A 26951-nucleotide genomic window follows, 5' to 3' on the forward strand; every position below is an offset into this window, starting at 1 on the left:
TTTTGGAGGGAGGGGTTTGCCACACCTGGAGATGCTCAGAGATTACTCCTAGCTCTACACTCAGGAATCACTCCTGGTGGTGTTCCAGGAACCATACAGGATACTGAGGACTAACTGCATGCATGGAAAGCTTACCACACACTGTACTATCTCTCTTGTACCATTTTTAAACTTTTTAAACATTTTTATCGTTTGAAAATTTAAATCTTTTTTTAACTCAGAATTTTTCCAACTCTCATATGTAGATATAATTCAACAAAAGGTTTTGTTGTCAAGTTTTAAAAATGCAATCTAGAAAGCTCTATTTTTACCACTTCTGTGTCAGAGTGAGGGATGCTGGTGAGATAATGGACATAAAGTGATGAAGCAGGAAATCTCTTTTGAGGTTGGTCTTTAGACAGGAGGTGAGGTAATAAAATCTTCAGACTGTCTTTACTTAGCACAGAGTTGATTTGGGGTACACTGTTACTACTTGTTGCTACTTGATTATGAAGACTGAACTGCTTGTCCGCTGCCTCTACTGGGGAATTTCATTATTTGAGATTTTAAAAGTTGGCTCTCTTATCCAGCTCAAAATTATTTTTTATTTATGTATACACAGAGTGTTTATTTACTATTTTAAGTACTTAACAAATATTGAAAATGAGGTACAGAGTTAAGTGAACGCCTCTGTAATACAGTATATTACTTTGCCTCTTTGAGTCTGCTTTTCACTTGAACTTTGGGTTCTTTTCGCTTCACTGGATTGTTTTTTAAACTTAGCAAATAGAAAGGAAATATTTTTTTATTAAGATTACGTGTTTGTTCAGCGTCTTCATATAATAAATTAACAAGAAAGGGTATTCCAACTGATTAGGGAAATCCCAAAGACGGAAATTTAACAGTACTAGGTTGATAATTGTACTTTAATACCAATAATAGAAAGTATAATTTTTAGACCTACAAAGTATACAGAGTTAACTCTAAAAAACTACAATAAATCTACACTGAGGGGCAAGAGTGACAGTACAGTGAGTAGGGTGTTTGACTTGCACGAGGCCGACTGGGTTTGACGGCCTCGTGCATCCCATATGGCCCCCTGAGCACTGAAAGGAATAATTCCAGAGTACAGAGCCAGGAGTAACCCCTGTGCATCACCAGGTGTGACCCAAAAAGTAAAATAAATAAACAAACAAATAAATAAATCTACAGTTAAATCACCAGGCCTGCTAGTGGATAAGTGAATAAGCTAATCATTAAACAAATTACCCAAAATATGAACCTTGCTTTTATATGAAGGCTCTATGCTTGAAAACAAATGATGCCATCCTTTTTGTGTGTCTGGTGTCAAAAACTGAACCCTTTCCATCGAACTCTTTTCTATTAAAAAAATATATATATTCCTTATTATAGTCAGCTCCAGTTCTGACCAAGTCAAATTTAAGAAAACTTTTTTTTTTGTCTTTTTGGCTATACCCCACAATGCACAGAGGTTACTCCTGGCTCTGCACTCAGGAATTTCTCCTGGCAGTGCTCAGGGGACCATATGGGATGCTGGGAATTGAACCCCAGTCAGCCGCTTGCAAGACAAAAGCCCTACCTACTGTACTATTGCTCCAGCCCCAGAAAATATTTTTGAATCCACAATTTTAGAAAAATTAAAAGTGCTTTTACATTTTGCACTTCAAGCCAGTTTCCTCCCTTGAACATTTATCTCTCTTGCTTGTCCATTTATTTCCTTGTTTTCAAGTTTTTGTTCTCTCTTGAACAGGTACTTTCTCCATACCCCCAGCCTCATCTTTCTAAGCTTCAATGAATACTATGTTGCTTCACCAAAAACAGAAAGAAAAGAAAAGCACCATTAAGTCACATGGTACTACTGTATGGCCTATTAAAAGAGATGATTCCAAGTACATTTTTTAGGAATGGGGGAGCTCTCCAGCTCTGCTGAAGAGGGGTGCTGGGGGTCTTGGCAATGAAGCTACTTAGGCCTGATGTTTCAGTGGGCTGGTGGTTTATGTGCTTGGGCTGGCAGTGTTAGGGCCATCTCTGTGGTCCTCTGGGCTGTCAATGCCTGTGGGGCTGGGACTGAATTCAGCGCCATGTGTGAGGCTCTTGAAGCTATCTTTTGGGCCTCCAGGTGCATTTCTTTCCATATCCAGCAGTGCTCATGGGGAACTCCAGGCACTGTGCTCAGTGGCTGCCCTCTTAAGTGCTTGGGGAATCATGTGGTGCCAGGGTCAGCTAGAAGCAAGACAGTCTCTGAACCCTTGTAGCTCTCTTCTAACTTCCCAAGTGCATTTTTTGGGTTTTGGGCATATCTGATAGTGCTCAGTGGATCATACGTAGTTCCTGGGATTTGAATCAGGGTGGCAGCCAGAAACAAGTGCCTTAACTCCAGTACTATCCCTCCAGCATTCCAGCGCCTTTTTAACATTGGCTTTAGAGCATAGTTGGGTTTTTTCCTCTTTTTGGGTCACACCAGCAATGCTCAGGGGTTACTCCTGGCTCTGCACTCAGGGAATTACTCCTGAAGGTGTTTGGGGGACCATATGGGATGCTGGGGATTGAATCCGGGTCGGCTGTGTGCAACGCAAATGCCCTACCCGCTATACTATGGGTCCGGCTCCAAGCATAGTTTCTTGTACAAGGGAAATTTACTACTTTCATTGTTGTCACAATATATCTCAAGAGCATTTTTCTTACCACTCTTATTTTTATTACTTTGTTTTGGGTCACACCCAGTGATGCTCAGGAGTAAATCCTGGCCCCATACTCAGGAATTACTCCTGGCGGAGATCTAGAAACCAAATGGGATGCCGTGGATCAGACCTGGGTCAGCCTTGTGCAAAGTAAGCACTCTACTATGGCGCCAGCCCAAGAATATGTGTTTTTATAGCTAAGAGTCACTATTCTGTTTCACATTTAAATATAATAATTCTTTCTTTACCTCACTGATATTACAGAGGAAAGGATTATGGTTTTGAGACCAATAAAAGAGAAAAGTGTTATACTTCTGAGCACAACAGTATGTTTACATTTTCACCATTTAAGTCAAATAGAGACAAAAAGAATGCATTCTCTACATCCTTTTCCAGAGTCAAATAAGTAAAAGTCACAGTCTGTTTATAAGTAAGATAAATTTGGGGCATTAAATTAAGCAGCTCTAAATTTAAATACTTTAAGCATTGATGATGCAAAAAGCATTGTGCAAAATGTGCACGGGGCAAGAGGCTATAGGATGGGTCTTCATCATCCAGGGTTCCATAATTTAAATGAGTTCGAGAAAGCAGAGTGAAATGTGAAATCCTTTTCAAGAACCGTCACATAATTCAACAAATTGAGGTATGTTCTGACTTAAATATAGAATTCTTGAATTTAAACTACCTTCTTTCACTTTTAATACTTGTGAAAAATTAGGAAATCATTAAAATGTGTAGGATCAGATAAATGAAAGAGGGAGGGAGTGAATGTCAACATTTCTGTAGAAAAATTTATGACAAATACAATCTATAATATTGCTGTCACACAGTGATATATTAAAATATACGGGAGGGGATGCTGGGGGGCTGGAGAGATAGTTAAGGAATTTGCATTGCACTTGGCATATCCATTTTGATCCCTGGCACCACATGGGGCCCAGAGCAGTGCCAGGAGTGATCTCTGAGCAACAGAGCTAGCAGTAAGCCCTATGTACTGCCAGGTGTGGCCCAAAACCCAATAAACATATCATGGGTAAAATTATTTTTCCAATAATTATATGCAATGAAGTCTGATACGACTAATATGATCTAATTGTTTCAGTAGGTTTCCAAGAAAACCTCAGATTTAAGAAACGGTGACAGTACTTTGTAAGTCTGTTTGGGGACCACACCCCACTGTGCTCTGGGGCTACTCCCAGACTCCACAGCCCTGTGGCTCAACTTTTACCCTTACATCAATTACTTTAGAAAATATGTTAGGTATACCATCCATCCACCTTTTGCAAAAATCCCAAAGTATGTTATAATTACCAGGCCAACTGACAAATGATTCTTCTATCAGTGCCAAAATCAAAAGCATCTGTTCTACACATCTAAATCATATAAATATTACAACTATTCAAAAACACAAAAGCGTAATAACCCAATAGTCTGCAGTGCCTAATAAATGGAACCAGTAATTTCTGACTATTAAAAAAATCTAAAATGTCTTTATTTTTAAATAGCAAATTATTCTTTAAGAATAAACTTGGGGAAAAGTTAATAATTTTTTTAAATAATAAAAATAAACGTGGGTAGGATGCTTGTTTTCTATTCAGCCAACAGAGGTTAAATCCCCAGCATCCCATACAGTCAGAACCCTGAGCAGAGTTCTAAGCACCCCGGGTGTGTCTCCCGAAAAAGACCTTGTCTTTAGTGGTGAAAGAGAATCTCACCGGATGAAAAGTACAGCTCAATAAAATTACATTCCCTATAAGGTGGGAGAAATACAATTCCAATGTCTTCTTATTATTTTTTGAGCCACACCCGGTGATGTTGTGGAGGTTACCCTGCTAGGTGCCAGGGGAACACGACAGACACCACAACAAGGACTGAACCTGGGCTTCCCACCTGCAAAGCACGTACACTATTCCTTGAGTATGGACCAGCTATCTCCCTGGTCCCTCTTCCTATTGTTGGCCCAAATTCAAACTGCACCTTTATTTCAAGTCTCTGCAAATGCAATGCTCCAATTCACAGGGCAGATAACTAGATTCTACAACACAGTGCTGTAACTTTAAAAAAAAAAATCAAATTAATCTACCTCTTTGGATTTTTCCTATCCACTTTCTGGCCTCCTGATTCCCTCATTAGCGTCTCTAACTGGACCACAAAAATAGGGGAAGGGGGAAAATAGGACACTTGAATTTTTAAACTTTTCCGGTAAAAGGTTTATTGGGGGACCAAACACCTAACCTACAAATTAAAAACGCGGGCTCCTCAAGATCAACTGCATTTTCACAAATCCATACAATTCTTTAGGAACTGCATGGGTAAACCGGGTGTGTTCCTTAGGTGGGAGAGATTCCAACAGTGTCTCATTCTCAAGGGGCTTAACGTTCTAAGCAGTGAAGCTGGCACGTTTCTCGGGGCCTCACTGAGGGCAGAGCTAACTGGATTTATTCTCAGCCACGCAGAGAGTGAGAAGCCGCTTCCCCGACCGAGAGACCGAAACGTGGGGCGTCTAAGAAACAAACGGATGGCACGCAAGCCCGAACCCTGAATGAACTTGAACCTTCATTTTCCTTTCTTTCTTTCAGCGGCTTTCTTCCACCGAAGACATCCCCCCACCCCCACCCAAAGCCTTTCACTCCAGTCGCGACCAAGGCAACGACCTTTCCCTCGTTCCGCGGAGCTCGGGGCTGCGTCGGAGCCGCGGCCGGGGGCCCGCCAGCCCCGCAGAGGGGGGGCCCCGCCCCGAGTCCCCCGCCAGCACCCGGCGAAGACGCGGCCCGCGCGGCTCGGGTTTCGCATTTTGAATCCCGAGTAGGAAGTGAGCCGGCAGCCGCTCAGTTCCGGGAGCCGCGGCCGCGCCGTCCGGAACCGGCCCCCCGAGCCGCCACCGCCCCGGCGCAACAAGTGACCCGCGCGCGCTCGGGTCCCCGCGCCCCGGCCCCGCAACCACTTACGATCTCCGAGCGGCCGTCGCGACAGGCGTTCTGGAAGCGCGTCTGGCGCTCCTCGTGCGGCCGGTCCCTGAAGCCCGTGTACTTAATCTGCAAGGCAGAGGGCGGCCCGCAATCAGGAGCCAAAGCCGCGGCGCCGCCCGCGCGCCCGCCCCGCCGAGGGCCGGCGGAGTCAGTCCGCGGGCGAGATTGCCCCACGCCGCGGGCGTCCCGGCGGGGGCTCCCGGGGGGGGAGGAGGCCGCACCGCGCAAACTTTTCTCCGCCCGGGCCCACTCGGGGCGCGCCGCGGCCTCCGCGCAGCCCGCCCGCCCGGCCTCACCTCGCACTCGCGGCTCAGCTTCCTGAAGAACTCCTCGTTCTCGAACTTGCTTCGCTGGTCGGGCACGACGCGCGGCATCTTCCCGCCCTCGGCCGCGCCGGCCGGCCCGGGCTCGGGGCTAGCGCGAGCACCCGCTGGCCGGCTCCCCCGCTGACCGACTGACCGCCCGCCCGCGGCGCCCGGACTCCCGCTTCCCTTTGTTTCCGGCGCCCGCCCGCCCGCGTGGGCTCCCGCGCCCGCGAGCCCCAGGTGCCGCCGCCCGCCCGAGCCCAGCCCACGGCGCCGCCGCCGCCTCAGCCGTTGCGTCCAGCCCGCGCGGACCCAGCACTCGCCGCCCCCGGCCGCCGCTGCCGCCGCCGCCGCCGCCGCCGCCACTTCCTCTCACCGCCCACCTCGCCCGCGCGCCCCGCCCCCGTCGGCCCCACCCCGCCTCCCCGCGGGCGCCAGCCCGCCCCAAACTCTGCAAACAAAACGCACCATTCACAACTCGGACGCCCGCGCCGCGCATGCGCCGCGCCTCCGCGCAGAGCTCCCGCCGCTGCCGCCGCCGCCGCACAGCAGTCCCCGCAGCCGCGGCGGCCCGCTTCCCTTCCACGCCCGCGCCTCGGCCCTGCCCCGGCCCTGGAGGCAGGAAGCGGCTTGCGGGGGTCATTTATTTGCATCCTGGAAATTTGGGGCTCCCCAGCCGCACGGAGTAACCTCACGTTGCCATTGAACGCGAGGAAATAAGTCATTGGGGGCTTTCCGGTCCCGAATCCGACAGGGCTAAAGGCTGTGTCCCACCGAAAGATTACTGGGGGGGAAAGAGGGAGAACGAAGAATCCGACTGATTTGGGTTGTTGGTGCAGAGGTTGCAGTCGGAAGGGGATCCCGCCCCACTGCCTGCAGGCCAAGCCGGTACACACTCTGACGGCTAAAGTGCGGCCGCTCACAAGCCTGCCCTTTTGGCTCGAGAGCCTTTTCTACAGATTTAGCGCAAAATGAATCTCGGGCTGGCTCCCACTCTTTTCTTCTCGTGTCTTTCAATTGCTAGCAATAGAAACCCAGTTCAAATATAAGGCTAGAACAGCTTCCCGTTCGAAGAGGGACATTGTCATGTGTCTCCGTTTCTTCTCACTGAGCCGCTCTCAGACTCTCATCCACGGCATTCATTCATGCCCCGGCGGAAGACAGGCGCGACTGAGGCCTGGACTCAGCGGTAGGGCATTTGCCTCGCACGAAGCCAACCCGAGTTGGCTTACGGGGGCCACTTATGGGGGATCCCCGGAGCTTTGCCAGGGGTGATCCCTGAGCACAGAGCCAGGAGTTAGCCCTGAATACAAACTAGTGTGGCCCCCCAAAAAAAACACATCTCAACACACACGCACACAAATCCAGAAGATAGAGGCAATTATCCCTCCATCTCCAGATTAAAAAAAAAAAATCCTGAGTAGGACTTTGACCCATTTTGGAATCCTATAACCTCTGCCAGATCACCATGTGCAGGCAGGTGTGAAGATATTAGCCAGCTGATGCCATACGCCCAGCTGATGTCATGTGCTTTCTCTTGGGCAAGAGGGAGTTTGGGGCCTCTGGCATTGGTAGCCTCAGAACCTGAAGGGTGGACGGCAGGAAGAGAAGTCTGAAAGGAGAGCGAGTGAGAGTGCTGCGGGCCTACTGAGCATTGCCTGTTAGCGAGTGTGGCAAGGAATGTCACTTTTATTTTGCTGCTAAAGGTTCTGGTGAAACAGGAGAAGGAAACTCCACAGCAACTTGGGAAAAGTGAAACAAAATCAATCTTAAAGAACATCTGCAACCCATTTGGGGAGGGATGGAAGCAGCCTCTCCCCCAAGGCTGAGCTAAGTCACAGGAATGGAAGCTTTCATCTGTCTGCTCAAGTCTTACCAGTTCCACCTTCTTGCGCTGGGACAGCACCGCCATTGTATAAATGAGAGGAAGAGGATGACTTTGCCCCCGCTCAGCAGGACAGTGGTGTGGAGAGCAGAGTGTCTGCAGTTGGCCACTGTGGTAGGAAAAAAGGGATGGCCCAGGGAGAAACACCATGTTCTGCTCACGTAGACATTTGTGTGAGCTGTTGCTGTTTCTGGAAAATGATTCTGACTCTGTCCCTGGGAAACGGTCCACAAGGAAAACACGTTTTCTCCACAGTGGGTCCAGCTAAGGCACAAAAACCTGCAGCTGATCTCCACCTTGGAATTCTAGGAAGAGTTGTTTCTGCTGCGGGAAATGTGGAATAAATAAAAGTTGAACTTCCTCTGGGGTGGCCTACACCCAGACAGACATCACGAGCCCTAACAAGAGGTCTGGCGAGTGTCTTCCAAATTCAACGGAGCTCGATAAGGAAGCAGGTAGGGGTGGGTGAAGCAGGGTAGAACACTCTCGTGGTCAGCCTCCTGGACCTGGTGAGGAATGATGTCCTGAGGGAAAGGGATGGAAAGTGAGCCAGGCTGATCCAGAACAGCAGCACCACAGACAGCCAAAGGCAACTCCGGGCCGCAGGGTAACCCACACGGCATTGTCTGGCGGCCAACCAGCCTGGGAAACCAGCCGCGGGCAGAAGGAGTCCATCTCCTCGGCTGACCTCTGCCTGCCTATTGTTGTGATTTTTTTTAACTTGTTTTAAAAACCACTTTAAGAGAAAATTTCACCCGTGGCAGGTATATATAACTCTGTGTTTCTGTCTAGCTAGGGTTGAATTGCTCCAGGCATGATGCCATGGAGGGATTTGCCAAGAATCAGCTCTCCAAGGGCTCACAGATGGAAGCCTGAGGGTTCCTGTCCACTGTCTAGCAACATCCCTCCTCACCCTCTGAGTTGGGCTGAATTCTCGGAAGCCCTGCTGCCTGGAGAGCTTTTGCAAGGACCCGGCCAGCTCAGAACCTTCTCTTCTCTCTCTGAGTGGGCAGAGAATGCACAATAACGCTGAATAGCGGGTGGGAACCCTCAATTATGGGGCCCTACCATGAAGCTGCATGCTTTTATGCCCCTTAACTAAGTTAATTCAAGCAACCACCAGCTAAGACAGGTCTTGTTCCCATCAGACAGGCGAGGAAATAGAGACTCTGAAAAGATAAATAAGTGGGGACCAGAGAGAATATACACCAGGTAAGGCATTTGCCTTGCATGCAGCTGGCCCAGGTTCAATTCCCAGCATCCCTTACAACTGGTTCCTCAAGCACTGCCAGGAGAAATTTCTGAACGCAGAGCCAGGAGTAACCCCCGAGCACCACTGGGTGTGGCCCCAAAATGAAAAAAAAAAAAAGGTAAATAAGTGATGATAGAATAGTGGCAAGACCCTGACTCATCCTTCTCTTCCTCCTGCTCCTCTTCAACACTCAGCTGAAGTTTCCATGCTCTGCCCACTGAACTCAGTAGCAGATTTGGCAATTCAGATGTTCTGCCCTGCTGTGCACTCCCACCCAGCCCCACCCCAGCCACCCAGGAGATTCTAATTCTCTGAGTAAAGCTGAGCTCCCAGGTCGGGGCGATGTCGGGTCTAGATCAGACCATGCACAGTGTATTTCAGCCACACACATCACCTCCAAGCCCCATCTGACGGCAGCCCGAACCCTTGACAGTGATAGTTTCCCAGTTAGATTCCAATTCTTCTTTTTTTTAAATGCATAGACCACATTTTATTTATTCATTTCTGTTAAACAGTAGAGCTGTTTCTACACCAAAATGAAATTTCTAAAATGAAAAAAAAAGAAAGGAAGGAAGGAAGGGAAGGAGGGAGGAAGGGAGGAAAAAAGAGTGGATTATGAAATTAAGGATGGAAACTAAGAGAAGGAAGAAAGAAAGAAAGAAAGAAAGAAAGAAAGAAAGAAAGAAAGAAAGAAAGAAAGAAAGAAAAGCGAGAAAGAAAGAAAGAGAAAGGGGAACAATGAAGGAAGGAAGGAAGGAAGGAAGGAAGGAAGGAAGGAAGGAAGGAAGGAAGAGAAGAAGGGAGGCAGGGAGGGAAGGGTGCAAGAAAGAGATACCAATTCTTGGGAACATGCATCTTGCACAGGGCCAACCCTGGTTCAATCCCCAACACCTCATGGACTCCTAAGCACCACCATGAGTGAGCCCTGAGCACAGAGCCAGGAGCAGCCCCTGAACACTGCCAGGTATGGCCCCCAAACTTCCCCAAATAAAAAGATACCAGATCTTCTCTGTCTCATACCACCCAACACCTTACCCATACCAGCCTCTGGAGGGACAAGCCAGATCCCCATTGCCCCTAAACTGTCCTGCAAGCTCGTGGAGAGTTGTCGCTGGAGCATCCTGCTGTACTCCCAAAGAAGCCCCCACAGGTTGAGGAAAAGATCCCACGGTGGCTCTGTGGGTGGATGAAGCTCTTGTCCTCCACCGTTTAAACCTTCCTTCCCCACCCCCACCCCAACTTTGTCCCTTTTAGTCTTGGCCATGCCGGGGCAGCCACCTACATGGGCCCCTCTGCAATGAGGGAGGGGGAGGGGTTCTCCAGGTTTTCAGCCTCCCAGGCCTTTTATTTATTTATTTTTTTTACCTCAGGAAATAGTTTCTCTTCAGTTACTGAGGCAATATTGTACCATCACGAAGTTGAAATAGGATCCTGAGTCACAGAGGAGACTGGAGGGTGGTGGGAGAGGAGGGAAATGAGGGGCTGGCACGGTGCCTGGCGTGCTGGCTCCGGCGGCGGCTCCTGGTTTGGGGCTAGAGATGGGCTGGAGTCCAGAGGAGGCTGTCATCTGCCCAAATGAGGCAGTTCATTTCCTGAGCCCTAAAGAATATTTCTGAGGTATCATATACATAAAATTTACCCTTAAGCTCCTCAGAATTTCTCTTCCCCAAAGATTCTCCCCTTTCTGGGCTCCCCAGCCACCATCCCCCCAGCAGCCCAGCCATCCCAGAGGGGAGTGGAAAGCAGAGAGGAGCAAGTTATCCCCAGAATAGCAATTCTTCAGGGTTGGGATCAATAAACCCCTTTGCTTAAAAGGAACCAGATGATTTCATCCTTGTAATTACAAGTTTGACGTTTGCAAATTTTGCTCAGGCTCCAAATGAGCCTCTTGGTCATGAGAGGCAAAGGAGGTTTGTTGGGGGGGGCCCTCGGGATGGGGTTTGAACCTGGGATGGTGGGAAGAGGGCCAGGCTGGGGCCAGAAGGCCAGAATGACCCTTGTGAGAGCTGCTGAACAGCCCAACTGCTCCCCACCCCCTTCCTGGCTCTCTAAGTTTCTGTGGATGATGGGAAACAGACCAGATTAGGGGCCAAGAGCATGGCAGTGGGGAGCTCTGACCACATATCCCCCACTTAAGCTCCTCCTCCAGATCTCTGACTTGCCTGTGACAGAAGGGCAAAGGCCCTCAGCCCAGCCTTTCAGACCCACTGACAGTCATTCCTCCCCACAGGTGCCTCTGTCTCCTCCCTCTAGCCCGACTCCCTCCCCCTTCTCTGCGAGGAAACCTCATGCTTTTTCTTCAAATACAAGTTCAGGGGCTTTTGTTTGCCACATAGTGACTAGTCCACAATGCCCCTTCATTTTACCATCGGGGTCCATAAGATGTGCCAGGAAATGGTTGGCACACAGTAGCATAGTGGAGGTCTGGTTCTGGGATGATTTGGCTACCCACTAATTTGTGTTTATTTTACTTCTGGTAGCCTTTATGTGAGTGTCTCTCACCCAAATCCTACATCTTGTTTCAACTATTTAAAACGTGGGCATATTTTTGGTAGAAATTTCAAGAAACATAGAAAGAATACCCAGCCACTTCAAAATCATCGTTGCTAGGCCAAGGGATAACTCAGTGGGTTAGAGCCTATGATTTGCATGCAGGAGCACAGGGTTTGATCCCTGGCATTGCGTGGGCCAAAGCCAGGACCAACACCTAAGCACCCTCAGATGTGGCTCAAAAATCAAGGGAAAAAATTGTTGCATATTTTCTAGTGCATTTGGGGGTCTCTTTCCATCCCCACTTGTTCACATAGTTATTTCACTCTTTTGTTTTATTTTGGGGCCATACGTGGCAGTGCTCAGGGGTCACTCCTATTTTTTTTTTTTTTTTTTTTTGGTTTTTGGGTCACACCCGGCGATGCACAGGGGTTACTCCTGGCTCTGCACTCAGGAATTACTCCTGGCGTTGCTCAGGGGACCATATGGGATGCTGGGATTTGAACCCGGGTCGGCCGCGTGCAAGGCAAACGCCCTACCCGCTATACTATCACTCCAGCCCGGGGTCACTCCTATTGAGGTGCTGAGAAGGGTGGTCATTCCTGATGATATTCAAGAGAACTTGCAATACCAGAGATCAAACCTGGGGTCCCTTATGCAAAACATACGCTCTATCCCTTCGAGTGATCTTTACAGTTCATGACATACTTGTTTTGATTTTGTTGTTTGTTTGCTTTTTGGGGCCACACAGTATTCAGGGATTACTTTTGGCTGTGCACTCAGGGATTACTCCTGGAAAGACTCGGGGCACCATAATTGGTGCTAGAGATCAAACACAGGTTGGGTCTGTTGTGTGCCAGACAAGCGCCCTACCTTCTCTGACCTCCAGGACATTCTTTTTTTGGCATTTTGGGTTATACCTGGTGATGCTCAGGGGTTACTCCTGGTTCTGCACTCAGAAATTACTTCTTTTTTTTCTTTTTGGGTCACACCCGGCGATGCACAGGGGTTATTTCTGACTCATGCACTCAGGAATTACTCTTGGCGGTGCTCGGGGGACCATATAGGATGCTGGGAATCGAACCCGGGTTGGCCATGTGCAAGGCAAATGACCCTACCCGCCGTGGTATGTCTCCAGCCCCCAGAAATTACTTCTGACTGTGCTCAGGGACTCATATGGGATGCCAGGGATACAACCCATGTGGCCTTGTGCAAGGCAAATGCCCCACCCACTGTACTATCACTCTGGCCCATGTAGGACATTCTTTAAGCACAGAATTTTTTTTTGGAGAGGGGGCAGTTTGGACCATATCTTGTGATGCTCAGGGGTTACTTCTGGTTCTGCAATCAAGAATTACTCCTGGTGGTTCTCAGGGGAGTAAGGGATGCCAGGGATTGAACCAGGGTCGGCCATGAGTAAGGCATGTGCCCTGCCTGCCATACCATTGCTCTGGTCATCAAGTACAATTTTTTTTTTTTTTGCTTTTTGGGTCACACCCGGCGATGCACAGAGGTTACTCCTGGCTCATGCACTCAGGAATCACTCCTGGTTGCACTCAGGGGACCATATCGGATGCTGAGAATCGAACCCAGGTCGGCCGTGTGCAAGGCAAACTCCCTACCCACTGTGGTATTGCTCTAACCCCATCAAGTACAGTTTTAAAGGCTTCTTTGTTGTTTAAGTACAATGCAATCATATAAAATTCCTAATGATCTTTTGGCTAAACCCTTATTATTGGTCTTTTGTTTTGGTTGTTTACGTCATTTGCTGTTATAAAATAAAATTTGTGATAATGGTGCTTACAGCTTTTTTGGAAATATTTTGAATAATGTGTTTAGGATCAACTTTCAGAGGTAGAACCACTACATCTAAGGGTTCCTGATACTGGTTGCCAGATTTCTCTTTGGCACTAATTCTTTTTTCTTCCTGAGTCTTAAAAATCTGTCCTTTCCTTCCTCCATTTCTCTTCTCAGTGTCTCAGACACAGGAAATGCCAACCAAGAATAAAGCCAGACCTCCAGATAGGGATCAATGGATCAATAAAGGAGGTTGAATAATTCAACACTCACTCTGGCTCATTTATCAACTCTGGAATCCAAATGCCTTTGTCTCCCTGCTGATATCTTGACATGCTGCCCAGTTCTTGGATCCGTTCCCAAATTTCCCAAGGTTTTTTTTTCTCCCCATTTTAAGTAGTGTTCAGGAGGCCTGGAGCCGCTCCTAGCAATTCTTGGCCAACGGAGACAGCATCACAATGAGGAGCCCCCAAGGGGGCAGTGTGCCTGGACCCTGAGGTGCTGGGGATTACCCAAGTCACCCTGTGGATGTTGGGAGGCCTTGAGAGCTGCACCTGGAGGAAATGCTCTGGGGACCGTGTGGTGCTAAGGAATGAATTAGGTTCCGCCACATACAAGCTGTGTGCCTTAACCCGTGTCTTATCTCTTTGGCCCTCCAAATTTCCCAAGCTCCAAGTCACCCCGGCAGGTAGGTTTTCCCATCGTGTTATATGTAATATTGTATTGTAAATGGTTAGAAAGAATTAATCATCCATAGCTATCTTGCGGCCTGCCTTCCCTCCAGAATCGAGGAGGAATTTTACTAAAGCAGATGATTGTTCTCTGCTTCTAGAGTCACTTCTGAGTGCATGGGCAGAGTTCAGCCTCAGGCTGTTCCTGCCTGGCATAACTCCTTCTAGCTTGCTTCTCTGCCTTTTGTATTCTGGTAAACTCAGGCTCATTCATTAAGTCTGGTTTTAGAGGCCTCTGAGAAGTTTTCTTAACTCTGCTTGGTAGAATGACTGCCCCCCACATCCTAGTATCCCTTCACCAACCTTTGCCCTAAACACTGTCCCAGCCTCCTCAAAGGCACCCTAGAGTCTTGATAGCTTCCCTAGCACCACCTTCTGCTAACTTCATCTTCCTGCCTACTGGAGCTCCCAGCATGCCTTGCAGCGTGGGTATGGGATGTTAGTGAGTGGGATGAACTATAGATGCACCGCCCAGATCTCTCTCTTCAGAGAAGAGAGATCTAGCCACTGGGAATGCTCATAGTTCTTCAGGGATTCCCTGAGCTACAGGGTTTTTCGCAGGTCGCTCTTCCTGGAAGCTCACCTCCAAACATTGATCAGGATGGGAGTTGAAAAGCCTAGGAGGGCAATAATGGGCACCATTAGTGCCAGAACTCTCTCTAGCATTGGCTGAAGCTGTTGTTAGACCTGGAGTGAGCTTGGTTTCTCCCTGTTTGACCCAGTTCTGTTGCTTTCTCTCCTCAACAGTTTTTTTGTGTTTGTACCACACCTGGTGGTGCTTGGGGAGGATTATTTGGTGCTGGGGATCAAATTAGGCAAGCAAGGATTTTTTTTGGGGGGGTCACACCCAATGATGTACAGGGGTACTCCTGGCTTTGCACTCAGAAATTACTCCTGATGGTGCTCGGGAGACCATTTGGGATGCTGGGAATTGAACCCGGGTCGTTGTGTGCAACGTAAACACCCTACCCGCTGTACTATTGCTCCAGCCCTGGCAAGCAAGCATTTTAACCCTTGCTTGTACTATCTTTTTGGCTCCCATCAACAGGTTTTGATCCCAAGGACACAATAAACATTATGTGCAAACAAAACTTAAAGAGCACAAGCTGAGACAGAAGCAAGGAATTATTCCCAAGAGTCATCACCTGTCCTGGGCCATGTCCAGTCCAATGAGATATAGTGGACAAGCTTACTCTGTAATGTGATAAGGTTTTGTTAGGTTTATTTAAAAATTAATTTATCTTACTTTGTTTTTATTCCCCAGTGGAGGGGGTTTGGGCCACATCTGGCATTGCTTAAGGAGTTATTCCTGGCTGTCCTTGGGCAGGTGTGGGGGGGTGTTCCCCAGAGTTTGGAGGACCCTGCAGTGCTGGTGATTAAACCTGGGGCTCCTGCAACGCAAGTACATGCTCCAGCATGTTGAGCTATCTCCCCTGCTCCTTGTTAAATTGATTTTTTTTGGGGGGGAGGTACATCTGGTAGCGTTTGGGGCTGACTTTTAACAGGTCACACTTGCTATCCGCTCATCTTGGAGTAATAGAAACAGAATTGCTGTGGATTAAGGGTGTCACAGGGAAAGAAATACCTGTACTAAAAGCACAGACAGATCAGACGGGACCTGGGTTAGTCTGGCCCCAAATTACAAGCTCTTAGAGAACAGTGGCTATGACAATCTTTATGGGTGCCTCCAGCTCTGAAATACTAGGATTTGTCCAACTGCATACTTTGATACAAATCCAGCTGTAGAAGTTGGCAGCCAAGCAAAGCATGGGTAACAATTTGAGTTCACACAAGGGCTAGTCAAAATACCATAAAATCAGCTAAAAGGGGCCTGAAAGAGGAACCTGGGCAAGGAAGAGGGGGAGACTCCTGGGGCTAACTGTGTGTGGCCCAGTCTCCTGTAGCTGAGTCAGGGACAGCGGCAGTGCCAGGATGAGGGTGTGGCCTGGGAGGGATCCCCTGGGGCTGGATGCTACATCCATGGCCCTTTTACAGGATCCTGCTCTTCTCAGCATCAAAAGACCTTGTTGGCCTGGGGCCTGGAACAGCTCTGGATGCTTTTTGTTAAATGGTGAACAAGCAATCGCCCCATCAGAGTAATCTTTAAGGTGTGTGTGTGTGTGTGTGTGTGTGTGTGTGTGTGTGTGTGTGTGTGTGTGTGTGTGTGTGTGCAGAAGAAGGCAGGGCACAGAACTCCGTACATCTATGGACTCATGCAGGTAGGTGGTGCCCCCTAGAGGCGTATGCTGCAATAGCTCTCTGCTCCCAAACCTGGGTTTGAGTACAATTGCATCCTCAGTCTTTGAAAAATAATTCTTCACCTCATCAGCCACACTCCAGAACTCAAGGCTGCTTCTCCCGGAAGGCAGCATAAAATGAGGCCCCCATAAGCATGCCACCAGACTCTGCGCCAGGCTGTTTTCACTCGGAGCGCCCCAGAGAGGGGTGGGTGAGAGCCCTCCCTGTCCCAAGGGACCCAGCCCCTGCAGCCGACCTCCACTACCCAACCACTGCCATGTTCCAGGCCGCTTTCCACACGCTCGGGCTGAGCCTCACACATGGGTGAACATATTCCTCGACACATCATCGTAGAGGGAAATAAATATATATGCCTCTCGGAGAGCCCAGCAAGCTACCAAGAGTACTCCGCCCGCACGGCAGAGCCTGGCAAGCTCCTCGTGGCGTATTCAACATGCCAAAAACAGTAAGAATAGCAGGTCTCATTCTCTGACCCTGAAAGAAGCCTCCAATTGTTGGGAAAGACAAGTAAGGAGAGGCTGCTAAAATCTCAGGGCTGGGACGAATGGAGACGTTACCGGCGCCTGCTAGAGTAAATCGATGAACAACGGGATGACAGTGATACAGTGATACCTAGGACTGGTGAGACAGTATAGAGGTTAGGATGCCTGCTTTGCATGTGGCTGACCCCAATTTGATTCCCAGTACCGCATGGTCCCTCACCCTCACCCCTCCGCAGCACTGGTGGGTGTGACTCCTGAACACAGATCCTGAGCCCAGTGCTGGTGTGACCCCAAAGGTAAAAACAAATAAAGAGGGTCCAGAGCCATAGGACAGTGGGCAGGGCACTTGCCTTACATATGGCCAACCTGGTACCCCATATATTCCCCCCCAGCACAATAGGAGTAAGCCCTGAGCACCACTGGGTGTGACCCCCCAAAAAATAAACAAAACAAATAAACAAAACACAAAACTCCAGTCCTGCCTGCCGCAGCCGTGGCTGACGCTACTGAGTGCAGTGTCAATAACAGTTCTCCCCAGGTGCTCAGAGCTCCAATCACAGGGGCCGAGTTTGGAGCCAAGGGTCTGGGGGCGTTGGAATGCCCAGGAGGCTACCGGGTCTTCCTGAGGCTGCGAAGAGCTACTGCTCTGGCAGGGGAGTGAATTAGCAGCAGGCGCCTGCCTTTGTCAGCTTTTGATAAATTCCCCTGCTGGTGCTAATTTCCTGAAAGGCTTTTCTTTCATTGTTCCTCTTCGGGCTTCCCTTCAAAGGGATTCTTACTCCTAGTCCAGAGCCATTATGAGCACCAGGGCCTCTGGGTGAGGGTCCCCGCATGCTCTCTTCGTCCAGTGTCAGAAAGGGCTGGAGACACGGGAGGCCTGGACTGCGGTCGGAGGAGCCTGGGGCTGGACGTGGCCTACCACAGAGAAGGTCCCAGACAGGGACCAGGCCCAGAAAGGCAAGCCTGAGGACACACACTCCTAAATCCGCCTGACATAGGCATGCTGGCTTCTGCTCTGGGAAGCCATTTTGTCACAGCATCTGAGTTCTTTCAGGACTCAAAGTTGCCTTCATCCCCTTTCAGTTTGCCCCATACAAACAGGTTCAAACCCAACCTTTTGGGGCCATGAAACTACTGTGACATGATCGCGGGTTAATGGGGGGAGGCTTGGGTAGTCTTATGGTATTTTTGTTTTTTTAATTTTTTTGTGTGTGTGCTACTTCAGGATTATCATAACATCAATTCCAAGCATTAAGTTTCTACTTCAGGACTGGAGTGATAGCACAGCAGGTAGGGTGTTTGCCTTGCACGTGGCTGACCTGGGCTCGATTCCTCTGTCCCTCTCAGAGAGCCTGGCAAGCTACCAAGAGTACCTCGCCCATCCAGCAGAGCCTGGCAAGCTACCCGTGATGTATCTGATATGCCAAAAACAGTAACAACAAGTCTCACAATGGAGATGCTACTGTTGCCCGCTCTAGCAAATCGATGAACAACAGGATGACAGTGCTACAGTTTTTTTTTCTTTTTGGGTCACACCCAGCGATGCTCAGGGGTTACTCCTGGTTTTGCACTCAGGAATTACTCCTGACAGTGCTTGGGGGACCATATGGGATGCCAGGGATCGAACCTGGGTCGGCCGCGTGCAAGGCAAACGCCCTATCTGCTGTGTTATCGCTCCGGCCCCTACAGTTTGTTTTTTAATGCAATGTCCAGAATCACAGTCGAACCCAGGGCCTTATACATGTGAGGCAAGTGCTAGAGTAACCTTAGCCTTATTTATTTATCTTTTGTTTCAGGACCCCATTTGGCAGGATATAGGGGCTACTACTAGTTCTATGCTCAGAGATCGCTCTTGGTGTTGCTCGGAAACTAAACCCTGGTCATTGCTATGCAAGACAAACGCCATAACCCTTGAAGGACAGCAGACTTGGACTTGATTAGTTTTCCAAGTGTGTGTGTGTGTGTGTGTGTGTGTGTGTGTGTGTGTGTGTGTGGCGGTGGGCTGGGAGGAGGAGGGACAGGCAGAGAGATAATACAGGAGGGAAGGCATTTGCTTTACACATAGCTACTCACCTAGACTCAATGCCAGGCACCGCATATGGTCCTCCAAGCATTGCAAGAAGTGACCCCTGAGCACCGCTGGGCTGGTGAGAGGAGGAATGTCTCCAGACAGAGACACAGACTCTGCCTATGCCCCCATCCTGGCACTCCAGCCCTGGGCTCGTCTCCACACAGAGTTGCAGGCTGGACGAGGCCACCTCCTGCCTCCATGCCTGCCTGCTGACTATACCCTCTGACCTGGCTTCCCCTTCATCCACCTCCACTCCCTCCAGATTCTCCAATCCTTCCCCCACACTAGCTCATTTGTGCTCCCCCACAACTTTCCAGGTGACCCTTTCCGTAATCCTTGGTGGGGGCAGGGTGGGGGGAGTCATCACATCAGACAAGTGGCATAAGAATAGATCGTGGGCCACTGGCACCTTCTGAGAGCCCGGGTACGGCCCTTCTCCAGGCTGAACAGCCCAGCACGGGGTAATTCCTGAGTGCAGAGCCAAGAATAACCCCAAACAAAAACAAGCAAATGAGAAAAGACAAGGATAACAGTCGGACATTGTTGTAGCCCAGGCCTCTTGGCTGCAGCTCCTGGATGTGGTGGCAACATTCCCTTCTCCTACGGCTCAAATGCAGACACGGCCCTTCACCCAATGTTTTGCAGATGGAGAAATTCAGGTCAAGTCCACGGGTTGGTGCTTTGTTTTGTTTTGGAGGGGCCACACTCAGTGGTGCATGGGGGCTTACTCCTTGATGGTGCTGGGGTTTAAAAACCCAGTCCTCCTGTGAGAGGCAGACTCTTCAGTATGATCATAGAAAAGGGGGGGGGGATATGAGAAGCAGCTAACTCGCCTCTTATCACTCTGGCCAGAAAGTTTGTAGGAGACAACTCAGGCCAGGAAGGATATAGGACTTAACTGAGCTAATTGGTTAACAGTACCACTTGTGGGAAGCAGCTCTGGCCATGAAGGATATATGACTGAGCTAATGGACTAAAGGTACTAACTGATGTTTACACAGACACGGAGCTGGAAAGTCAGGAATCGAAGCACCCATGTCTTGTATCCTGTGTCTAGCTGATAAGTGTCTAACTGATAAGATGCTTTCTTGATGTATGGGAATGCCTTGCGTTCTTGATGTATGGGAATTGGGAATGACTCCCTAATTAGGATGTTTTCTTGATATATTGTTCCTGTATGCTTTTGTTCATTTATGAAATGTTTGAAGTTATTTCTGCCTTTGGAATTGTTTATCTCTGTGCCTACTCCTGAGGCCTGTGTGCCCAGGATGGCTATATAAACCCTCGGGGTCGAGCTCTGTCCTGCTTCAGCAGGACAGCTCGGCCCCCAGCTAGCTGGAATAATAAAGTCTCGGTGTGTGTTTTGCAATCCCGCTGGACTCTTTGTCTCTCTGAATACTGAGGGGTGATCTCAGTCCTAACACTCCCACATGCAAAGCATGAGCTTAGCCTGTTTTTTTTTCCCACTCCATATCTACGTTTTTACTGAAGACCTCTAGGTTTTGCAGGGGCCCTCCAGAGAGGAGTATGGAAAGGGAAGAAGATCCCAAGTTATCAATGCTTCACTCTAGATTATAAATCATGACATTCCCAGGATCTCAGCCAATGTAAACAGGCATAAGGTTGAGCAGGATGAGCAGTAAATGCCAGGGGTACTTCACTCCGGGCGCATTTCCATAAGAGGTGGCTTGAGTAGACTTTGAAGGGGAGGAGGATCTGGTAGGGTGTTTTCTTTTCTTTTTTTTTTTTTATCCTTTTTGGGTCACACCTGGCGATGCACAGGGGTTACTCCTGGCTCTGCACTCAGGAATTACTCTGGGTGGTGCTCAGGGGACCATATGGGATGCTGAGAATCAAACCCAGATTGACTGCATGCAAGGCAAATGCCCTACCTGCTGTGCTATCGCTCCAGCCCCCAAGGAGGTGTTTTGTTTTTGTTGTTGTTTTCATTGTTCTATGTACGGATGGGGACTGTACCAGGGCCTCACATATGCAAGGCCAGTATTCTACTGCTGAACCTCGTTGCCTGGATCAGGAGGAGTGAGAGGAACATAGCTGGACAGTGTGGCAATGAAAAGGCCAGACCCAAGATGATGGAGTCAAGGGGCTAATGGGCACCAGGGGACATCAGGCTGAAGAGGGTGAAACAGAGCGACAAACAACAGGTTAAGCATGAAGTTCTGGGGGCCTGAGCAATAGTAGAGCAAGGAGGGTGCTTGCCTTGCACGGGGCCAGCTCAAGTTCGATCCCTTGCAACCCAGATGGTTCCCTGAGCCTCCCAGAAGTCCCTGAGTGCAGAGGCAGGAGTAAGTCCTGGTCACAATTGAGTGTGGTCCCACAAACAAACAAAAAATACCCAAACAAGAAAAAAAAACAACCCCAAAAACAAATTCTGGGCTCTGGTGCCAGAGGCAATAGGGAGCCTCTAGTTAATCTTAGATTGGGAAGAGTAGGATTCTTGTCCAGATGTGTCCAGGGCCATCGTCCTTGAGGCCAGGGTAGTGGGACGCCTCTTTAGGCCCCGGCATTGCCTCTACTTCTCGGGCCCTCAGCCTGGTGCAGTCTCATCCAAAAGGCCATCTTCTCCTCCTTGAGCTTCACGCCCACGTTCACGGTGAAATCCAGCTGCAGGTACTTCTCATCCCGGTTGTAGCGGGGCCAGTAGGGCAGCTTCTCACCATTGGGGTTTCTGCCCCGGGGAAGGAGGAAGAGGATGGTTCACACTGATCTCTCCCCCGTCTCCTGATCCCTTACCCTCCCCTCACTCCCCTTCCCTGGGGAAGGGGCCCAAGGACTCTACAGATACATTTACACAGATTCTTAGGAAAGAGCAGGGAAGAGTGTGATGGACAGGGCCTTCCAGGCAGAGGGAACACTAAGTCCAGAGTTAGAGCTGTGAGGCTGGAGAGGTAACTCAAGGGCTAAGAGTATGTTTGAGTGTCAGAGACCAGATTCTACCCTTGGTTCCACCCAGCCCCCCAGCTCTGACAGGAGTGATCCCCAAGCACAGTCAGGAACAGTCTAAAAGTACCACTGAGTGTGGCCCAATGAGAGAGAGAGAGAGAGAGAGAGAGAGAGAGAGTGATCAGGTCAGGATCAGGCTTGGAGAAAAGCATTCATATAGTTTCACCAAAAAAAAAAAAAGGAATATACTATACAAGAAGGCTAGGTCTGGGGAGGAAATGGCACAAGAAAAATTTTTTTTTTCTTTTTGGGTCACACCTGGCAATGTACAGGGGTTAATCCTGGCTTTGCACTCAGGAATTACTCCTGGCGCTGCTCAGGGGACCATATGGGATGCTGGGAATCGAACCCGGGTTGGCTGCATGCAAGGCAAACGCCCTACCCGCTGTGCTATTGCTCTAGCCCGGCACAAGAGAAATTTTGAAGATTTTTGTGTCAGGTTAAGGAATTGGGACTTTATACTGGGGACATAGGGAAACCATGAAGGGTTTTAAGCAGGGGCTGGGAGAGATGACGCAGAGGGTTGAAGTACATGGTTTGCTGTAGGAGCTCGGGTTCGATTTCAGACACCACATGGTCCCACAGCACAACCCTTGGAGTGGGCCTAGAGTGATAGGTGGTCCCTATCACTCCCCCTCCCGCCTTGCAATAAAAAGAAAAGAGTTTTGAGTAGATGAGTGGGTCAGATTACATTTCAGAACTAACCTCTTGGGCATCACTGGGAGGATAGTTAGAAAGGAGAAAGAATTTGGATGTAGGGAATGAGCCACAGGCTCACCAGAGCCAGCCCAAATGTCCAACCCTGCCCGCGCTTCCATGTTCGCAGTGCCTTTCTACCCCCACCTCCAAACCTGGGATATACCAGACTGTCATTCCGCGTTTTGTTTTTTCCTATGGGGAGTAAGGTGGGGGAACAGGGGCTGGGCCACACCTGGCAGTGCTCAGGAGGGACCCCTGGTGGTGTCTGGGGAACCATACGTGGTGCAAGGCAGAGCCTCATCTCCTGTGCTATCTCTCGCTCCCTGCCTCCCTACAGAGATAATGGTTTTTTTTTTTTTTTTTTTTTTTTTTTTTAGAGATACTGTTTTAAAACATTCATGTTTTTGTTAAGCATGAAGGAGCTGCTTGGGCATGGAGGGTCATGTCTATAATATCTCAGAATTGCAGCTCCCGGTATTGGACGGGCACAAAGACAGCAGTGGTAATGCACTGTGATGCTTGAGTGAAGGAAGGATGTACTCAGGGACAAGGAGGAAGACTGTCTAGGGTCACTTTGGACCTACTGACGGATGGGAGAAAGGGGGAGGGAGAAGGGACTTTCAAGGGGTCAGAGAAATCATAGAATGGCAGGGGGCTTATCTTGCCTTTGATCCCTGGCATCCCATATGGTTCCCCCGAGCCAGCCAGGAGCAATCCCGGAGCCAGAAGTTGAGCTCTGAGCACTGCCAGGTGTGGCCCAAAAGCAAAAACAGGAAGGAGCCTTCAGCCTAGTTGGACAGTGACACTCCTTTGGAAAGGCAGGGACAACTGAAGCAACTGGTCACTGGCCCGAGCTCTGCGGGAGGCCTGACTGGCTGGGCTGAGGGACGCGCGCGCTTACCCTGTGCGGGCAAAGTTGGCCCAGTATTTCATCATCCTGAGGCTCAGCATTCTCTCCGCGCCTGTGGAATGGCCTGGGGGCAGAGTGAGACAGGGCTTCTGAAAGGGAGAAGGGGTACTGACCCCCCGGATCCTAACCCTGGCCTCCAGACTGGGGCTGTCCTTTGGGAGAGCAGAGAGCAGCAGTTGGTAATCGGGAGTGGCCAGTGCGCCATGCTCAGTCAGTGGAAGGGGGAATGTTGTGGGCGCTGTGGGGGGCGGTGCGGGGGGCAGGCGGGGGTTCAGTACCTTTGGAGAAAGGACTCCCAAAGACGTAGTGGATCTCGTCCCCGTGGTCGGCCCCATCCATGCGAGGTTTGGGAATAAAGAAGTCAGGAGCCCGGTGCTGAAACTCGTACAGGTAGACGGGGAAGCCGGCATCTGTGAACAGGGGAACTGACGAGCATCATGGGGAACCTCCTTTGCATCTCATCCAGCCTAGGCATCCCCGTCCTGGGGAAAGCGCCCGGGCTGCAGAGTCAAGGGAGCCCCTTCACTCATCCCTGCTCCTCTTGAGCCAGGGCTGTCTCCCGGAGCTGCTGCTCTCATCTGCAGACAGAGGGTGCGGAGTTCTCCGGTGGGGGGTCTGGCGGCCAGCTTCCTCTCCACTCTTCTGCACCTGCCCTCTCCTGGCTTGGCATCTAAGGGTCTTCAGTGTGTCCCCTTTCAGTTGCATCTGTTTCCCCAGCTCTCCTTCACTTGGCAGGATCCCCAGGTGCCCCTCAATTGGTCCTCCCTGCCACGTGATCCCCCGTGGTTGACCTACTCTGGCCTGGGCGTTGAGCCCTAAGAAACCCCTTGGATGTTTTCGCAGGACCCTCTTTGGTAGCATTTTGAAATCCTATGCCTGCTCAGGGGTATGGAGGGCAGGTGGATGAATAGCAGGGGAGAATGAGGTGTGGCCACCTGGGGACCCCACATACCGCGGTGGTAGCGAGCAGTCCGCAGCGTGGCATACACAAAGGTTGCGTCCCCACCCAGCTCTATCAGTTGATTCCGTAGCATCTTCCAGTCTCGGTCGTCGATCTGGCCCAGGTACTCCTCCATCACGAGTGGCAACTGCTCCTTAGTGATATTCTGGGCGGGGGAGTTAGCTGAGGACCATGCTGAGGTCTGGGGTGCTAGCCAGGCTAGAATTAGGCACCCAGGGACCTGGACTCAGGCTCAGCACCTCCACCAAGGGTTTGCCATGGGAGGAGAAAGGGATGCTTCTTGGGACGCCCTCCCTCTTTGCTGATTTTACTGTTATCTTGTTTTGTTTGGGACCACTCCCGGTGGTGCCCAGGGAACCAGGCGGTGCCAGGAATGAACCCATAGCTCCCATGTGCGAAGCATACATTCCAGCCCTGTGAGCCACCTCCCCACCCTGTCCCCCTGTTCAAATGCTGGTCCTCCAAGGAAGGCCTTGATCCCACCTGGAAGCACTTTGTGAAGGACAAAGCTACTAAGTAGAAAAACAGAGGCAGAGTCTGGTGACTAGCTTTAGCTTTGTCCAACCCAACCAAGCAGCCGGCCAGCCTGGCCCCTCACCACCAGGGTGCTGGTTCTCCAGAGCAGTCTGGTGATGGTCTCCTTTCTCATCGAGTGGCGGTTCATCGGGATCTTCAAGAGCTGCCCATGAGATGAGGGCTGAGGTGTGGGCCAGGCTCCGGCAATTCCAGCCAAGGCTATGCCAACTCCCAAGGCTCTCAACCATCAAAACAGGCAGTGCCCAGCCCAGGGAGGCGATGTGAACATTGCCTGATTCCGCTGAGTTCCTTACTACCCCTCTGGGTTGAAATGTGGGCTGGGAGGGACCCTCAAGAACCCTCAAGATCTGCCCCCAATAGGGAGGGCGCTATCATTTACAGCTGCCTTGAGGATTGGCACTTGATGTACTTGACAGCCTCAACAAACTATGATCTGAAGAGTGAGGTCCCCAAACCTTTTCGGACCCACCCCAAATTCCTGGCTGGACCTCGCTACAGGGCAGGAAGCTCCAAACATTGGGATGTGTCCTGGGGCCCAGCACTCCCCAAGGACATCCTTTGCTCCCCCACTGTGGCAAGCGCCCCTCCTTTTCACTTACGAAGGGCAGGGCCCAGTTGAACTCCAAGCTGTTGATGCCCAGAAGGTATGGCACAGGCGCGACCTGGCCCCGGCTCAGGGAGACCACGGGGTTGTCTGGAAACACCACGCCGTCCACCACGGCGCTCAGGAGCCACACCATCTACACGGGAGGGACGTTTCCAGGTGGCCCCCCACCCCCCCAACAGCTGAGCTAGCTACATTCCTTTGAGCAGGAAAAGTCTGGGACTCGGTGACACTTGGGAGGGCAGGTATGGGCAGGAACCACAGCAGGCAGGACCAGGCTACTTGAATTTAGGGGGCTCCCCGTAGGTATCTGTACAGCCCAGTCCCTTCCCCATGAAGCCTTTTCTGTATCTTCAATTTACTTATTGTTTGGGGGGAAGTTGGGTTACTCCCAGAGGTGCTCAGGGATCACTCCTGGCAGGGCTCGGGAGTGGTGCTTGGTGTTGAACTGGGGTTGGCAAGGCAAGTGCCCTGTCCCATCTCTGGCCCTGGCCCTTCTATTTCAATCCTGCCCCTCCCCACCACCTGCCTCTGCCAATCACCCAGATCTCCTTCCTCTGCTCCACCCAATGCTGTTCGCTGATGAACTTCTAAGCTGGTGAACTATTTGGTTATAGTATTTATTGTTTCTCCTCTCCACAGTTCCAGCCCAGCTTGAGAAACAATCTTGGCCTTGAGTTAGCCTGAGTGCCTGTCTACTGCAGCTGTCCAGCAAATACTAGCGTTCCCCAACGGGGCCTGCTCACCTCCTGAGGGTCTTGCTGGGAGTTGAGGTGGAAGAATTTCTATAGGGGAAAGAAGGGACTCGAGTTAAAAATCAGTGTATGGTCCGAGTTAAACCCAAGTTATCTCAACTTAAAAGCCCAGTGTGCTCTGAGACAGGCTTCCTGGGGTGGCGGGGGTGGGCAGGACTGGGGGGCCATGCCAAGGTGCTTGGAGGTGGGTCTCCCTACCATCTTCCTGGACACGCGCATGAGCTCAGATGCCGATAGCGCCCGCATGCAGTCCACCAGAATCCGCGTGCTGTTGTGCTGGCAGCCTGCCTGATGGGCAATTTTCTGTGGAGAGAAGGGGAACTCAGTGTGGGGGCCAGCCTTTGGACCCTCCCATTCTGTGCCCTCCGTGAGAGAAGACACCCACCTTGGCCACTTTGAGCGGGTCAGGAGTGATAAAGAGGCTGAGTAGTGCAGTGCCACTCTGAGAAATGGCCCGGTGGAAGAGACCCCGGGCCAGGGGGGACAGCATCTGCAAGGAGGTGAGCATGGCACACATGAACAACAGACGAGGGGGCCCCACTGGCAGTTGGCATCTTTTTTCCAGTTTTGGGGTCACACTTGGCGATGCTCAGGGGTTA

The 26951-nt window shown here is 50.4% G+C and overlaps 2 protein-coding genes across 3 annotated transcripts in view; both read right to left on the reverse strand.

Moving 5' to 3' along the window:
* CBFB (core-binding factor subunit beta) overlaps positions 1-6307 on the reverse strand; it is a 48482-nt gene extending 42175 nt beyond the window's left edge. For both annotated transcript variants that reach the window (XM_055146250.1, XM_055146251.1), the window contains exons 1-2: positions 5947-6307; positions 5630-5716 (exon numbers count right to left, since the gene is read on the reverse strand). In XM_055146250.1, coding sequence (XP_055002225.1) covers positions 5630-5716; positions 5947-6024 — 165 coding nt within the window. In that variant the 5' untranslated portion in view covers positions 6025-6307. The remainder of the gene's footprint in view (positions 1-5629; positions 5717-5946) is intronic.
* The window catches only part of CES4A (carboxylesterase 4A), a 33436-nt gene continuing 12724 nt past the window's right edge, over positions 6240-26951 (reverse strand). Inside the window, exons 6-16 of the mRNA XM_055145612.1 lie at positions 26738-26842; positions 26551-26655; positions 26344-26382; positions 25593-25733; positions 25055-25135; positions 24448-24601; positions 23774-23905; positions 23487-23559; positions 21460-21611; positions 6424-6567; positions 6240-6376 (exon numbers count right to left, since the gene is read on the reverse strand). Of these exons, the coding sequence (XP_055001587.1) occupies positions 6240-6376; positions 6424-6567; positions 21460-21611; positions 23487-23559; positions 23774-23905; positions 24448-24601; positions 25055-25135; positions 25593-25733; positions 26344-26382; positions 26551-26655; positions 26738-26842 (1263 nt within the window). The remainder of the gene's footprint in view (positions 6377-6423; positions 6568-21459; positions 21612-23486; positions 23560-23773; positions 23906-24447; positions 24602-25054; positions 25136-25592; positions 25734-26343; positions 26383-26550; positions 26656-26737; positions 26843-26951) is intronic.

This window comes from Sorex araneus, chromosome 8 (assembly GCF_027595985.1).
Source record: "Sorex araneus isolate mSorAra2 chromosome 8, mSorAra2.pri, whole genome shotgun sequence".
NCBI lineage: Eukaryota > Metazoa > Chordata > Mammalia > Eulipotyphla > Soricidae > Sorex > Sorex araneus.